At 34.7% G+C, this 18,160-nt stretch overlaps 1 protein-coding gene across 1 annotated transcript in view; it reads left to right on the top strand.

Annotated features, from left to right (window-relative positions):
* Window positions 1-18,160, top strand: part of LOC106109651 — a 104,630-nt gene that overhangs the window by 47,148 nt on the left and 39,322 nt on the right. Inside the window, exons 8-12 of the mRNA XM_013291236.1 lie at window positions 5-59; window positions 328-663; window positions 2,111-2,241; window positions 2,419-2,988; window positions 3,515-3,624. Coding sequence (XP_013146690.1) covers window positions 5-59; window positions 328-663; window positions 2,111-2,241; window positions 2,419-2,988; window positions 3,515-3,624 — 1,202 coding nt within the window. The remainder of the gene's footprint in view (window positions 1-4; window positions 60-327; window positions 664-2,110; window positions 2,242-2,418; window positions 2,989-3,514; window positions 3,625-18,160) is intronic.

Below are 18,160 nucleotides of genomic sequence, written 5' to 3' on the forward strand. Positions count from 1 at the left end.
CCCCCTGCCCCTCGCCCAGTCCAAGAGCACCGCCAACGTGCTAGACAGAGATGAAGATGGTAAGAAAACTTCAATCGCATCGATTACAGTATTTATTTTATTAGAATTTTATTTTCATAGCTAATTTCGTTTAGTCTACATCACTTATTTTACAGATTTGAAAGATGCATGCGAAATGCATTTTTATCGAAAACGTGATCGAGTAAAGGCTTTCCATTTGATCGTCCGCTTTATTTCTTTTTTTTGCATGTCGACTACTATGTGTATGTCCCGGGCTCTAAACACTGCACAATGTTATGTAAATACGCACGCACTCACCGGTGGCAGCTAAGTTAGACGAGGACGATCCCGCGAAGATGTCCCTGGCGGAGAAGATGAGGATGTTCAATGCGAAACTGACGCACAAGCCGCCCGTGGCTGGTCTGCCGCGCCCTAAAGAGGACAGGGTGCCGCGGGCCTCGCGCCTGCGCACCATGCCAGTGCTGGCCAGCCAAGTACAGGAGGCAATGGAACAGAACGAGCGGCTAAGCAAGTCGCTGACGCACGAGGACATGCCTCGCAGTAACGACTTCCAACTCAAAATGGAACTGTTCCGTTCGGCGAGCGCGCGCAACACGTCTTTAGAATTTCTCATGCGCCAGAACTCAAAGTTTAGAAGCTTAGGTCTGATTTTGTTCATTTTTCGTTTTGCCGTTTTCGCTTGAGCCAGTTGGGCTTTTTTTGGGTTTTGCACTAATTGCGTAGCGATTAGTTAATTAGTTGCTAAGGTAAGTATCAGTTTTTGGCTATGCATGCGGAATGGTTGATGCTACATTGCATGTTTATGAACTACTGGCTTTTCGTTGAATATAACAGTTTGAGGTTGGAATTAACAGTTTGGATACGAGTTTGATTTCTTTGTTGCGTTTCAAATACTAATAATATGGATTTTGGTTGATACTTTTTGGTTTACCAAACTATAATTGTTGCTAATGTCATTTGTCGACTTCTGCCATAATCAATATAAAATAATTATCCACCTCGAAGGACCATTATCAATCTTTTATCATATCTGTCTAAAAAATCGTAAATGAAGCTATATGTCGGTCGCAATTATAAGGAAATGTCCAGTTCCCGCCATTTTGTCTATAAAAACTATTGATCTATGAATCAAGAAAAATCATTGCGAATAATTTAGACTTTATTGCATTGTAAGAAGGACTATTATATCATCAAACCGACAGTGAATGCTTTATTACTTGACTAATATTTATTTTCAGCTGCTCAGTCATTCGCTTTAAACAATCGGTAATGGATCATATTTCTACGAATAGTGTTTTTAAATTTAATAGACAAGTACTCTAATTTATCTTCTTGCCATATAAAATAATATTTATTCATGTCTTGAAATGAAATTGGCAAAATTTTATATGATACAGCAATTTTTAGCAAATATTTACCAAATTTATTAACAAAAATACTTCATAATGATTTTTATTTTGTCGATACAAGTATCTACATAAATTTAGATTCTGAAATCTCTTTAATATTACAGAATTGTAAAGTAGAATTGTTTTTAATAGCACCTTATGAGTGCCAACACTTCAAAAGAAGTATAAATAGACATCGCCCACTTTGCATGTTAAGCTGCGAGCATGTGTAGATTTTCTATAATACATTGTGAAGATTTGATTCTGTTGTGGTTTTTGTAACACGTGTTTAGTTTTAAGAATATTATACAATTTCAAACAATATTGAACTATGGTAAAGCAAGTTCTTATTGTGCTAGAAAGAGAGTAAAGAAGCACTTTCATATAACCATTTATTTCCCGAACTGTTCACATTTGGCGTAATTTGTTTGGCAGACTAATAATAGCTGCTCAAATATCATGCACCTGTCTTTCATCACCTGTGTAATTAATGTGTCGATTGGCGAAGATTACAATATTGGAATGTTCTCGAACAAATACTACCTACAACACTACTTGTACATTGCATACATTTTCGGCGATAAGTCCCATATAAATTGTGAAATAAGCAATGATTGTAAACGTTATAGAGCGTTTATAAGCAGTATATGAATTATAACAATATCTATTAGCATATTTTTGAGTTATTGTTGTATCCACAGACCTGGATGATAGTCCGCCATCGGAGCGCGCACAGAGAATGATAACGCCCGAAGTCCGAGGTATTTTGAAGTCGGGCTCCACAGTGGTTCCTGTAAGACCCAAGACCTTAGCCAAAGGGGAGAGCTCTGAGGTAAATTACTGCAATAAACACAAACTGATTTGATTAAGTTACGACATACTTAAACAAGTACTTCACAATTTGCTTAGTAATAGCTTACAATCTCAAAGACATCAAAATTTTAAGTTTCCTGTTTTGTATGTAGTTTTATGTCTTTGACCGTGTATTTGATTTACATAATTTTTGCAGGGTTTAAAAGACGAAGGTATCGACAGTTCATCGGATGATGAATCATCAGCGTCGAGTGTCTCTTCATCAGAGAAAAGCTGCTCTTCATCGGATAGTTCCGAAGATGCGCCAGACCCAAAGCCGAGACCCAGGTTTCAGCGAAAGAACAACAAACTTAAAGCATCAAGAACCGATTCTGACCTCGTTAGAACATTACAAGACCCATTTCCTCGCAAAATACAACTACCAGGGGCTAATGAGTTAAAAGAGAAGTTGAATCAAGTGAAAAATGTTGATGGAATACCTTTGTTAGGGAAATTAGGACGAAGACCGACTGATGATAGCAACGAAGATGATAAGAACGCGAGGTACAGACGTTTCCTGAAGAAAACCGATGAACCAATACAATTGGGTAAATTACGTCGGCCCGTGGAGAAAACTGTGAATCAAGTGGTCGATGAGAAACCGCCCGTGCTCAAATTAACAGCTTTAAATCAAGCTGCGAAGAATAAATTCTTCGGACTTGATTCTGGGAAGAAAGAGAAGAGTATAGAGGAATTGACTGCGGCCGTGCGAAGGTACATTCCACCGGTGAGTTGCACGATTTAGATATTTTTATTGCAATATAAAAATAGAACGTAATTGTAATTATGGTTAACAATTGAGAAAATTGATTTGATTTTTGACAAACAAAGCGAAACATTCACGGAGGAAGGGAGATAAGTAAAGGGGATATTTACCTTATGCATCCCATTCATCATTAAGTCCACCTTCCCTTTCAATGTTTTGCCAGAATTGTAAGAACGGAAATTGGATTAAAATAAGGTCTTGCGTACACGTTTCAGATTAAATACGGTTTTGCTTCTTATTCGCGTCTGTTTGTGTGGTCGTTATTTGCGTTTTCTCTTCCGTTGATTAAGGGTAGGCAATACATTCGGTTTGGATATGTCTAGGGGCATCGGTCGCTTCGCCTTTTTGTGAATTCAGAGGGCCGCTCGCTCGTTTGCCACCTTTGGAAATAAAAAAAATTGCGCATATCTATGGGCAGCGGTTGTTATTTTGACGGATTTAGATAGCCGGTCGTTTGTGGGTGATATTAATAAGAATGTATGTGTAGGTGAACAAGTCGATGTCTGCGCACGTGATGGAGGCGGGCGGGTCCGGTAGCGACGGGGAGAGCAGCGGCGGCAGAGAAGTGCGTCACATCACCACCAGGGTGCGACACAGGTCAGTTGCTATTTACTGATTATTTATAGTTTAACAGTTTGTATGGATATTGTATGATGTTAAACGCAATAAGTAGTTTAATGATGTATGTATTTGATTTGAAAGTTGTCTATTAATGAATTATCGAGTTTGGAAAATATTTGGCTGATGTCAAGGCAGCACCTAGCAGACACTGTGAAGAAACCTAAGCACTAGTTTTATAAAAGGAAAAAATCACGTGCAGTCTAAAATGTGTGGACTTAGATAGAATCTGTGAATTTTAAGTTAAGTTAAACCTAAGTGATTGTTATCTCAAGAGATTTGGCTCGTAGAGAACTTGCTTAACCTTTCCTTTTAATGTCAGTAAACATTTAAGTTAAAATGTTAAAGGTATCACAGGATTCTTAAAATCGGTCACAGTTATTTTTGTAATACACGTTTCTTAGGACCTGTCCCACAATCCTTGTAAATTGTTCGATAACAATCCAACGTATAAAGTATGGAAGTGTGGGATTTTGGTACTATATCTGACAGTAACGTCACTTGTAAGCTATCTGAGCCTCTATCAGCCAGTGGTGGGACAGGCCCTTAATATTTTATCACTTGTATAGCATTTGCACTTAAGTGCATTTGTATTGGTCCCTTTCACTGTGTTGGTTATGAAATTACAGTATTTATTCAAGCGCTCCCTTTCGTTTCGCTGTGCTAATCGCATCGCATCTCGAATTATTGCGATAGATACGCATTACATTGTATAATTGCCTGCTCGTTATTACTGAGGAAATTACACTCGGTTACATTCATTACACAATACAAACTACAAAGCCTGAAGTGGGTTTATACTCTCCTTATTTTGTGTAAAATTATGTTTCCTCAGCACGAGAAATGTATTTTTATGCAAATGTCGTTACTATAGATTCATTATTTAAATGTGATTAAAAAATAAACTCTTCGCTGTTAAACGTTTTTAAATTGTGACGCATAATAGTTGCCGAAAAATAAATGCTTGTTTTTCTGTTTAATGGTAGTAAAAAGTTATCCCAGTACAGTAGGTGATTATTATATTTCATTACTAGCTGTTGTCCGCGACTTCGTTTCCGTGATATTAAAAAGGATAAAAAGTAGTAAGCCATAAGCCGAGAAAAGTTAAAGTTTAGTGAATTTTTAACGCCGCTGTCTAGAAATAATAGTTTCTAAACATTAGTAATAATAAAATATAGCCTATCTTAGTCACTGAGAAATTACCTTTCTAACAGTGAAAGAATTTTTAAAATCGGCCAAGTAGTTTTTGAGTTATTTCATTCCATACAAAAATACAAATCTTTCCTCTTTATAATAATAATATAGATTATTCATTCAAGTAGAACAGTTAGTGACTTAAATAATCTATTATTTATAATGACGGGGATAAAGAAAGTCTCAGTTAAACGCCAAACCTGTTGCAATCGTGTGTACCGACGCGATCACTCCGACTTGTGAAAATGTTCTTTGGCGGTCGATCTATTTGTCTCTGTGGTTTGTTTACAAGTGACGCTTGATGGCTCTCGGGTCGTTTTCTCTTACAACTAGGGTTATGTAAGACCGATGGTTAAGTGCTGTATTGTTGGGAGAGAACTTTTACCTTTAGTGTATTGACAACATTCGCAAACTAAAGGTTTTAAATAGTTCTTTTTGATTATATTTTAATAATCTCTATCGACTTTTTAGTTACAGACAAATACTTTTATTATGAAAAACTGACTGACTTTGTTTATTTACTGCTTACTTTTGATGTAGAGTATGTTACATTAAAAAGTTCGTCCCAGTATCCTTACGGTAATTTTATAATAAAACTAGCTTTCGACCGCGACTCTGTCCGCGTGGAATAAGCAAAAACAAAAATGAGTAGCCTATGTGTTCTTCCAGACTATCCTCTACATATATACCAAATTTCATCCAAATTCGTTAAGTCGTTTTGGCTACAAACTCTAACAAACATCCATCCATCCAGCCATCTAAGCTTTCGCATTTGTAATATTAGCATGATTAGTATGATTATAGATATTTTTTCTGATTATTTTTGAGAGGAACGACAAAATATGTTTGTAGTATTGCAGTGAATAATGATCACGTAACAATAATTAGTATTACTATTACAATACTGCACAATAATTCATTGGAGTCGAACGTTAGCATCCGCGTTGTTAATTAACGTGCAAAATTAATTATATATTTGCGCAAGTCATGTGGGTCAAGTACTCTATGTGCACAATGTTCAATTATATACTTTTTTGATTGCAACATACTTAACTCCAAAATGAGGAGGAGGAATTTTTATATTTAGGTTGATTTAATATCTTTTTCCTGCTAATCAATTTTAGGTAACAATTAGTGTTCGTGTTATTTGTCTACGTTTAATTATGAAATATATGTTATTTAATGGATACAATACTTTATTATCTCATAGGAATGTTAAACAGGACTTTTTTAATATACCTATATCTATCTGTACCAATATTATAAAAGAAACATTTGTATTATATAACACAAATGTATTGAAATAACTCAAAAATTTCGGACTGATTTCAAAAATTGTTTCACCGTTAAAAAGCTACGTTATCAGTGAATAACATAATTTCGCGGCCGAAGTCGCAAACAACAGCTAGTAGTAAGATAAACACCAGTACAAATTTTAACAACTGTATCACTATCACAGAACATAATCAGACAGATTTTGTGTAGATTAAGATAAATTTATATGCGACAACGCCTATAAACTTGAAAAGCTCATAGTCGTACAGTCAGAGCTTTCACTCGGCGCTGGCGATGCTATCTCTATATGTACATCTATGGTCTTTGTAACTATATGTTTACGTGCGTCTCTGAATCATCCACGTGACTGGATTGAGGTTTACCTTTACTTTGAAACGTCTATCAGATTAATTTGAATATATACTTTTAGTTTTGACAGCACAGCTATTGTTTGAGTTGTATTCATTCAAAGATTTCTCGAATACCGGTCCTTGTCTATCAACACATATAACAGTCCGTCTATATGGCACCTAAAATTTCGTATTAATTTAAAAACGACGGTCATACTTCAAGTTTACGCGTAAATTTTACTTTTCTCTTTATATTATTTATGTAAACTTATTAATATTGTGTCTACTATGTACTGTTTTTTCGATAGCAAAATTTAGGTTTTCATTTGGTTAACTAGACAATTGGCTCTTCCGTGGTGTGTTGCGTCACATATCTATTGTGGGTCAGAGCGGCTGGCGGCTGCACGCTCGGCACACAAACCCACCTATTGTGCGGACAACTCTCGCTTGCTCTATGCTCTGTGCCAATTAACACGGTACGTCATTTAGGTGCGCCTAACATAAACTATTCTATGGCTGGTAACGTAGTCTTTGTAGAATCCTTTGTAATTTTTAATTTACTAGAAAACATAAAATAAACGATTAAATTTTTCTTTACTAAATTTCCAGAAACTAACAAATATTACTCCTTCAAACATATAAAACAGTTATTATGTAGCAAAAACAAGTTTGATACATCGATTATCTTAAATATTTTAGGTTTTAATTTAAAGCCTGTCGTCATAAGTTTTATGATTATCGGTGGGTTTTTCTATTCATCGTATATTTGCATAACTTCGGTCGTTGACCTATAAAACGTCGTGTTGAGGTCAGTTGAGGATGCTTTAGTTAAGGAGTTGACGGAAGGTTATTGTCATTGCCACGCCTTCCATGTTCTATTTATAGGCTTAGAGCGTACACAGCGCACACCTGAAACTAATCTATCACACAACTGCTTAGTCTCGATTTGATTGAGATTTTTAGTTGTTGCGATAATTTAGTCAAAGGTGTGCGCCTGCTTGCCTTTTTGTCTTGTATATGGACTTATGTGATCAAATAATTGTGGGACAATTTTTATTTTTATTTTAAATTATTGGCAGATTATACAAGATTTGGCTGTTTTTTTGTAACCGGTCTAAATAGGAAAAAGTTGTTGCTATGGTGCGTAAGGCCAACCAACCATAACCATAACTATTGGTAATCCGTACCTGTTAGGGCGTTGGCTTCATTATTTATTTTAGACGTAAAAATTGAAATAACCAAATCATGGTAGATATCCCGGAAAACTTCTATTAGACGTAATAACTTAAAGTTGCTAGTGAAAGGATAATCTGATCAAGTATGGAGATTGGTCAGGTAAAGCCGGATGTTTAGCTACGTCGCGGGACAAGACCACTTTCGTTCAAGTTAATTTGTTTTGCATTTATAATTATAGCCTTGTTACATTAGAGTTGTCTTATATTTCGTAATTATCCCTTTTTCTGTTACATTTATGGCAAAAATTCAGACTTAAATTAATTCTTCTCTCTTGGAAATGCATATTAAATTATTCTGTACAAAGAATCTCTAAATTTTTCATTGTCTATACTTCATTAAAATTGCAGAATAAGCTATTTGATATTGCACATATTTTAGATCATACTATAAGCTGGTTGACAATTACATCCACTTGAGGCAATAAAGCTTGCAACAAGTTAGCAGGATATAAAGACTGGCGTGCGAAGAATTATTACTGCATTAAGATTATTATACACATATCCGTTCTAAGTAAACACATCGAAGTCACTAGAATGACCAAAACTAATTGCAAATGGCCACACCATTCGTGTATTCTTGTTACCGCGGTGGAAACGGTAGTTTTTCTTCCGTAAAGACCATATCGAATCTAGGAAATAATTAAAGACAAGTCGACGTAAGGTTCGTGCGAAATGTATTGCCCGCGTCTCGGAATGCTGTTTACGTCTCTGCGATTTGTTCGAATTTCACCTTGCCAGGATCGTTTTGTACTAAAGGTTTATCCAGTATTTTTTCCTGCTCGTCTGGTTTTACTGATTCATCAAAATTTATCTACACTACAAGGTTTTGTATAATTTGGCAATATGATTCGAAGTTTGTAAAGAACTTTACTCGTTTTGAACATTAATTAAGTTTCGGTACTCGAGACTTTATTGATTTTGACTGGAGAAAGGTCAAAAACTTCCGAATCGTATATCATGAGTACGACAGGTCTGTCTAGACTGTGTCTAGACTAGATATCTCCATTGAAAATAAACGTTGGACATTTGTATGCGTAAAGATAATCCAATTATAACTGCTTAGGACAGTCGTGTTAAATATTAGAATCGTGATTCATGATATATGATTTCATTTTTAAACATTTGTATTTGTTCTGAAATTATTATTTGAATGTTACATTTGTAGAATGTCTCGAGAACTTACTTTTCAATAAAATTTGTGGCTTAACTTAATAACATGAATTCAAAAGAATTATGACAATCATTATACTACATTTAAAAACTGTAATTTTTTTTTATTTGTTGTTCTATTTGTTAGACAGACGTCAGTAGACGAAATCGCGTATCAGTGGAGCGGATCTAAATTGACTTATGTTACGTGAGTGTTGCATATCGTATCTATATCAGCACTATTACTGCGTTACGCGCTATTAGAAAACCGTATCACTTTCGGTTTCGACATCACAGTGTAATGACGTCTGTTCGTTCCCGTTCCGTTACCGACATACGCAATCGGTTATTCGGATGTAGGGTAATGTTCTCTTTAATAGGCATAACCATTTTACTATTTTGGACCCGATATGGATCCTATTTTAGTGGATATGCCACTTGTGAGTAGGGCTGTCCATTAAAAACGGAATAAAAAAAGACGAGCAGTGTCTTCTCGACCGTTTACTCTTTGGCGGACGACAAAACAGATGTCCTTGTTACGTGATGGAGGTCAGACGAAAGAACCACCTACTCTGATCCGATAATATCGATATCGAACCTGAAGAGTCGGCAACCCTACCTGTAACTCTTGATTTATACCAGAAACGAATCAATGGTCGGTGTAGCATAATGGTTTATGATTTTCGAAACGTTTCCTGTCTCTCGAGTGGCTATTAAAAAGCTGTGGTTTACAATTTAGTTATAAGCTTATGATATGTGTGTAGAGAAAGTCAATATGAGTGTAGTAAAATTGAAGATATAATTTTATATTCTAAACGTACAAGGTAAAATTAAATACTCGCATTGTATTAACATTCGAAACAGTTGACTTGAAAAGACAATAAGCACGACTCTATGAATACGACTCTGTGGTCACGAAGTAGCGTAATTTTGTTGAAAATGTTTTTAGGTCAATATCAAATGACATTTTTAAAGTCACAAAATTCATACAAGCATATTTTTAGCACATTATAATTTTTATTACCAACGTTTATAAATGCATGGCGCATAACCCATAACGGTAGCGGCACTCTACCCACCGTGTGAAGTTTTGTGCATTCAATTTACCCAAACTACGGTAAAAAAAAGTCGATCGTCGCTCTTTTGCCCACACATTTTCCCACGTTGTCTAAACATTTTTTTGTTGCCATATTCGATATTATTATCGGTAAAGTAAGTCAATGTTACCAACGTAACATATGTATAATAGTAGTGCTTTTGGAATCGATTTAATAAGATCAAAATGTACTTTACATTTTGTATTATACTAAATTGAAAATACGATGCATGTTGTGTTTTATCTATACTTCTATACTATTATAATAAAGCGTAAACACACACTTCTTTGTTGCCTAAGATTCGGCAATCACAGCATATTTTTGAATAGTTTTTTTTTTAATAAAAAGCCCTACACTTACGTCACGCTTTAGGCTATGTATTTTCACACCATTAAACTTAAGGGGTAAATATTTTGGATGAACATCCTAATGTGGGAAAGAGACCATAAGTTGCTGCCAACATCAAGGAAGCAATTGTCATTTGTGCATTTGAATTTTGACATTACATACGGATGAAGCCCCGCACGAAAATAGCTAGTACATGATATTTTATGTTAAAGCTTGGTCACGTTTTCGAGTAGGACCGAATAAAGATGCTTAAAGGTCATCGTGTGATTGGAACCGGTAAATGCTGCATTATGTAATCACTGCGAATATCATAATATGATATTATCGTAAGAATCTTTAGGACGTCGGAAAATAAAAAATTAAAATATTGCAACAAATAATACATACAGAATCAGTTTCTCTACATTATGAACATGTATTTTGTTACTGTAAACATCAATATTTGTATTTCTATACCCAAGTTCTTTTAATTTCGATAGTTTTTCAAATTCCTTCGTTTGTAAATTATTGTAAAACTGCTTTCCGATTTACGTTATAACGCATAAAACAGTTTAAAAACTGGACTTACCGCTACTATGACCCTAAATGTGGGTCGATGACGTGACAGAGCTATATTTGCGAAAAGCAACATCGGGTATTACACGGCTGTTTATGGTAACCCGTGAGATTCCGCCGCTATTTCCCATTGTTTATCAAATTGTACTGCTCTATTGTTGTTGTTGCTTTGTCTATGACGCAATCGGAATAGGCTTAGATTATTCAGACTGAAACATTACATTTTTAAATGCATACTTATATGAGTAGTCAAAAAAACAGTCTCCCTAATATCTCAATTAGATGTTAAGCGATTTCACGTAGATCCTACACCGAGAGAGTCCTTTAATTAATTTGCGACGCTGGAGTACGATAGAAAATCTCTATTCAATTTTCTGAAAAATCGATTTATTATTCAAATTGAAAAATAGTTGAAATTGTTTCGCACAAGTTCAGAAACCGCATCCGTTCTAAGAAAGCATTACAATAGTTTGTTTCCATTTGCGTCGTCAGTTGCTATGTTGTACGTAAACTGAGAGTACTGAGAGCACGGGCTGTTTGTTTACTTGCACGTAGTACGGAGCTAACGGTGATGGGCTCAGTTGCGCGCGGCTCTCGCGCTCGTAAGACGTGCGCTAGACGATTGCTTATTATCGTCAGCTGATCGACATCGTAAAAAATATCACATAAATGTAATGGTAATCATAACAATATCAATTCTATTGAAGTAGATGAAGGTAATGAACTAGAAAATGCGGTGGGAAATGTAGCTTTTGGGATCGATATCCCGAAAACGCATCTGTATGCCGCAATGTGCTATATACAATGACATTTGCAATTACCATTTTTAAACATTTTCAGACCTTTACAATGTAAAAACTTTATAAAAACCTTAAGTGCAGTGTTAGTGTGGTTTAAAAATTATTTTATAACTGTTATACTTTTGGCCGTGTTTTTACTGGATATTTCCCATCAGGTATGTTTTGTTGCATGTTCGTATGAATCATGCTTTACGTTATCATTATCAAACTCTCGGTAACGCAAATGAGTAATATTTGTTAATCGTTTATCACAGCTTATATTATGTCTACAAAGATCACAAAGTTTGATTGCCAAAACGATGCTATCATTATTGCACAGGTAATTTTTAAAAGAATTCTACATTGCACTATTTTTGTAAGGAAAAAAATTCGCTTACTTATATTTGGCAGCTTCGTATTGTGAATACGTGTCGCCTTTACCCCCACCCCTAGGGTTGCTGTGAACTTGAGGGGTGCGTTACCCTCTGTGCCGTCTGCGCCATGCAACAAAGCTAAATTACTACTTGAAATATAGGCGGAATTTTCTCTATTGAACATCACTTTGTATTTCAAAATAAAATAAAATCATCATGGTAATTGAACACCAAATATAATTATCGCTTTTTTATTCGACGTTCACATTAAATAACATTTCATTAATTACAATCTCTGTTAACAAAACCACAGTAGTTATTAAAATTATCGTTAAATCTTACAATCTGACAGCGGCACGCGACTGCAAAGGCCCCGTATACGAACTTTCACTACATATTTAATAATAGAAATATATTTATTGCGAATCAATGAGGCGGTAAAAAATAAAATTAATCAAATATTACTGCTACAAAATGATTAAATTTTCTTTATCATCTTGTGTAAATTTTGTCTAAAATAATTCGGTGTTTTGTACAACTTTTAAAAACGAGTTTTCTTGATAGTTGTCCGCAATTTATTTAAATTGACATGATATGGTTATCGCTGAATTCTTAAGAACTGGTAAAATGGTCTATTTTTATTACATTAAATTAATATATATGTATGGACCACTATTGCGTTTAATATCTCTTTCTCCTCCTCCTCCAAGTTTAGTTTCAAAACGCAATTTTATTAAACACATGTAGTATTTATTATTTATTTAAATTGGTTGTAAAGAGCTGTAACTACGTACATCATTATGTGTTTATTTCATTTTAATCCTTGCGTGTTATTTTATAATTGTACCTAGATCGTTGTCATGTTTAACAGCATTGACTACCTATGTTAATGCTCCTATTAGTACTAGTATATTACTAAATTATTTTATATATCTTCATATAGTCATTTCTTGTTAGCATTTAGTTGTAAATAGTTCGCAATCATAATGTTTTGCTTATTTTACAACGTGCGTTTTTGTTTCCTTATACATTTAAATTATGTTAAGAATAACATTGTTTTTTGCGATGTAGTTTTTTCGTATCCTGGAATTAAATTTGCGGTTTAGTCATCGAGTCTGGACCTGTGGGCCACGTTGTGTCACGTTCGCAAAGAGCACGATTCGCTTAGTGATTGTGTTTATTATTCTTAACCTTGACTCGACTTCGCCTCATCGTTATTAGACTCCGTTTGGAAATCAGCATTTATAATTGAATTGACTTGTCCTGTTTTTGTTGGACTCTTCATAGTGTTTTAATTTGTCTCGTATTTTATTTAAACGATATAATTCTATATATAGTTTAATATCTACGAAGCTCTACTTTAATTCTCAACCAACCTGGTTTTTTTATTTCTCTTTCAAATTGTATTTCGTGGTTTTCTACCCCGTTGATTCACGGGCTTGAGTTGTCTTGTTGTTTTTCTTCCATGGTCGGATAGGAACTCTTTCGACAATTAAAATTTAGATTAAAATAAAGATGTTATGCTACTTTTAGATCACTTTATTGCACGTTATGCCAAAATATACTTTTAACCCGTGGTTACAATATTCAAACATTGTTGTTAGACTAGAAAGCACTGTCAACGGTAATTATCGGTCTGGGTTGTTTAAAGGTAGACCAGAATATGTTTCGGAGTAGAGGTAGGGCGACTTATTTTAGGATGTATTCCGTGTTGTCGTGGTAATTAAGCGTTCATTTAGGGTACGTTTCCGGGGACACTATTCTTGTATCGGTGATTTATAGGACTAAAGATGTATATAGAAAGGACGTTAATTTGTTTTTGTAGTAAAAATAGCACCCCAAGAGTGCATTATGTTTATTTTTATATTTTCCCGTAATAGAAATAGACAGCAATGGTGTACACTTTATACCGATATATAAGGAACATTAGTCTATTAGTTGGTATGACGCTTTTAGTTGCGTTTACTTAAATTGATTTCTTTCTAAAGTTCGAAGCTTGTTCTATGCTGATTGTTATGTAATTGTTATTACACAATGTGATGTATCTTGTGAGAGCATCGGCGTGTTACGGCTCGTTGTGAGACCACGCCTCCTATTTCTGCGCGCGCATTGTCGGGCTAGGCTCGACGGCCTGTGCGGAATGTTCGATACTCTAACGAAATTAATGTGTTAGGGCCCATTTACACATAGCGGATCATGCGATTCCTGTCGTGTGTTTTCGCAGTCGCGGCATCGCCAGTGAAAATGGGATGTATTTCAACAAAAGCGGATAAAGTCGCGCGGCCAGTTGCGAAGTGGAAAAAATGATCTTACATTTTATTGTGGATCTTGGAGTGTCCTTCTTAGTACTGGTCTTTCCAGAATAACCTTTGTGTGTTATAATCAATATTCTCTTCTTTAGATTTAAAAAAATAATATAGTACCACTGCCATCCGCAATCCTTTAGGAATCTATTTTGAGCATGGCTTTCATAGTCCTAATTTTGTTTATAGTAATGCCTATATAAAAAAATAACCAACGTATCTGGGTATATTTGTCATTTAGTAACTAAATGGTTTTACTTTGCTTTTATTTTTGGTTTATATTGCAAAAGGAATGTGATTGTCCATGGTATTAAAAGTGAATATAAATATACCTTTCGGGGTATTACCACTATTCATGAAGGCATTGTAACAGTGAACATCCACTGCACAAAATGTGTTGTTATTTTTCTCATTTCCTTTAAAAACATAGATAATTAAAAGCTATTTTGTAATCAACTAAAGAAAGGCAATGTATCTGCCGCCTTTGGACAAATGTCGCGTCGCTATTTTAGCTAATTTCGATGGCTGCTTGATTTGTCACGTTATGCTATTTAAAAAAAATGGATACTAATAATACCTTAATTTTAACTTTATTTACATTTACTTAAATATTTAAAAACAGTAATACACATTGATTACTATAACATACGAGTATGTATGGTTTCTGTATTTATGTTCGTAAACAGGATAAAGTTAGTTCCTGTTGTATTGTAGTTGGTTAATTAATAATTATTAATAATCCAAGTACGTCTTTATGTGAAACGTTTAATAAGTCACGTGTTCAGTATTAAGTACTATTGATTACTGATAATGACGTTGTATTGAGCCACTTTCGATATTATCTGAAATTCTAAAACATCCTTTATTAGAGAATACGCTACCAGGAATATAGAAACTTGGTAAAAATAACTGTTATGAAATACAGAAATGACAAAAGACAGCCACGGTATTAATTTTTAAAAATAACATTGATATAAATTTCATAAGCAGTTAAAAACGTAATCGTTAGTTTCCAATAAAGCCGTAAAAATATAGTTATCATTGCTTTTTATAAGGGTACGAGCAAGACGACGATATGCTTTGCAAAAAGGTCTTTCCGCAGTGGAAATCCACGTTAAAGTTTTATAAAATGTATTAACACCTGTTTAAGCAAACGCAAAACAAAAGCTGATAATTTACAAGGTGACGTCAAGGATTTTTATAATCAATGCTATTGCAATCCATCGTATTGCCTTTATTTGATAGTAACACTAATTAGTGGTGTGTTCAATGTTTTTTCTCATCTTTCCTGTTCACCTTGAATTTGTAGCTGTTATCAGCAAATATTTATAGAAACGAGTCTGTCGAATTTAAATTATCTGTGAGTGTTTGAAATCCATATTAATTTAATGTTGGCATCAAAATAGTTGTTTCTTCTTTTATTCTATCTTAAGCCACTTGCAAGAAATTAAACAAAGACGGATTAGTTAAATGCAATTAGGAGAAATTGAATATATTTATTTAATTTATTGTTCTTTGCCACTAATAATATATTTGTACTGCAGTTTTCTGATAGTCATGCGTGATTGAATATTGCCATTTCTTGTAATGCAATTTTCAAACTCTCTTGTAAACATCGTTGTTGTGGTGTGACAATTCGAAATCGCAGTCCATCGGGTCAGTAGGCTCATATATAAAAGAGTCCGTGTCTTTTGTCTGTCCGCGTGTTGCGTACATCCGTCTTGAAAGCAACTTTCTCCCTGCAAATTGGAGCATTTTGTGATGGGGTCAAAAGGTCCTATTTGTGTTGACATGACTTGCATGTACCGTGCAAGATTAAACATAATTATTACGTGTGTAAGTAAATTATTAATATCATACATCATATTTGTTTAACTGTTATTTTAAAAGACATGAAAATAATTGTCACTCATACACGACGAAAATAAACTGACCACCTGTCAAGTTGATACGAATAAATGCATGGTTTTTACTTTAGACCTGGTTATCCTTGGAAGGCTATATGTAACAGGTGTTTGAGGTTACAATACTTTAGATTTTCAATTTCTTGTAAATAAATAACAAATTATAAAATTGAGGTTATAAGGTTATGGTTAACTTACAGAATTTGTAACTATCGAAAACGCAATTTAATATGATTGATAGCGCCCAGCGATCTCTGTGGATCCCCGTTATAAATCTCAGTCAGGTTGTTTCGCGTTAATCATAAGTAATTTCCGCTAAGGTAACCTGTCTTACGATGCTAGGATAATTGCATTCCAGCCCGAGACGAGATGGGATTTGCACTCACTCTTCCTTAGGAGTCATAGGATACATTTTATGATACTTCTTGGTATAATCTGATAACCTAAAATTTACTATTTTTATAAGCAAATACGCTTTTCATATTTGGCTTTCCTGGATGGATGTTTTTTAGAGTTTGTTACCTAAACTACTAAATGGGTCTTGATAAAATTTGCCACAGACGTAGAGAATAGTCTGAAAAAACACATCAGCTACTTTAATTTTTTTAATCCCATGCGTCGCGGTCAAACACTAGTAAGTACATAACAATGAAAATTATGCGGTATCATAATAGTATCCTATAACTCGTCTATTGTCGTCTTATCAACGTGAATAAGCGTCCTCATTGACAGTGAAGACTTCGACTGGTTTAACCCTATTTCCTACTCGTTTAGATTAATTTATATCTCTTTCCTACATGTAGTGGCGGTACCGAGGAAGTGGATAAACTGTATTCAAGGAAATTTGTTTCTCAATTGATTAAGTGTGTGTATCGTTCTTTGTTTAAAGGTTAATTCTACTACAGTAAAATGGAATTATTCCCAACCATCACCCCGCTCTGTCCTCACGTGGAGACAGATGAGAATAAAAAGTTTCATTCGTCCCATCTTTTGCGACGATGTGACGGATGAAACTTTTTATTTTCCAGTGGGGACAGAGCGGGGTGACGGTTGGGAATAATCCATAAAGTAAACCATGAAAGTACACTATCAAAACTCTAGACATGTTTCTATTACAAGTTTTAACAATTAAAACTCAAAAGAATATAAGTTTGCATCTATAGTTTATATAGTTACTTTAGATAATCCATCTGATGAAGCTTATTAAAATGTATAACCGTCTGTGATATAACATCTATAATGTATAGTATAGCGGTGTATTCACGGACATTTGCTACTCATAACTCATGACGTTCTCATTGCCCAACCGGCGTATTATCAGCCGACACGAATTAACAATTGTCTGCTAATGCGCTGCATTAATAATGTTATGTAAAGCGTTAATTGTGTCTGTTTGTACCGTTGTATATGAATACTAGTTGATATTTTGTGTTGTTTGATTGGACAATTGTAAAGTGATGCAACTTAGACTACAGAAACCTATATAGTATACAGTATGTTAAAACTACAAAGTCGTTATATTCTTGCTTGTTCAATAGTACATACAACATCTGTTCAAAACATAACAAGCAATGTTTATTAGTGAAGGTGTTAAGCGTTATGAATGCTTAAAAGCTCCGTTACTGAGGACGTCCTCCCACGCCCTTACCTCTTACTTCACAAGTACGACCGGTGCAGGCGTGCCTCAGTGTGATCGACCCCTGTCATTGAGCAATACCTACGTCATCGATATCAAGATCTGACGCTTTTACACTTGTATAGCTGACGCGGACTTTCCAATTTATTGATTGAGGTTTAGCTTTTATAGTATTCTTTTTTAGAAAAAAAAATACTTACATAAGTCTCCTGGATTAGATGAATTTGTCACTTTTTAAAATTGGCAGTCATTTTTAAAATTGTAAATCTTAACTGTAAGCCACACACACACATAAATGTGTGTAGCAATATGTTGA

This window comes from Papilio polytes, unplaced genomic scaffold, assembly GCF_000836215.1.
Source record: "Papilio polytes unplaced genomic scaffold, Ppol_1.0 DF821067.1, whole genome shotgun sequence".
Classification (NCBI taxonomy): Eukaryota; Metazoa; Arthropoda; class Insecta; order Lepidoptera; family Papilionidae; genus Papilio; species Papilio polytes.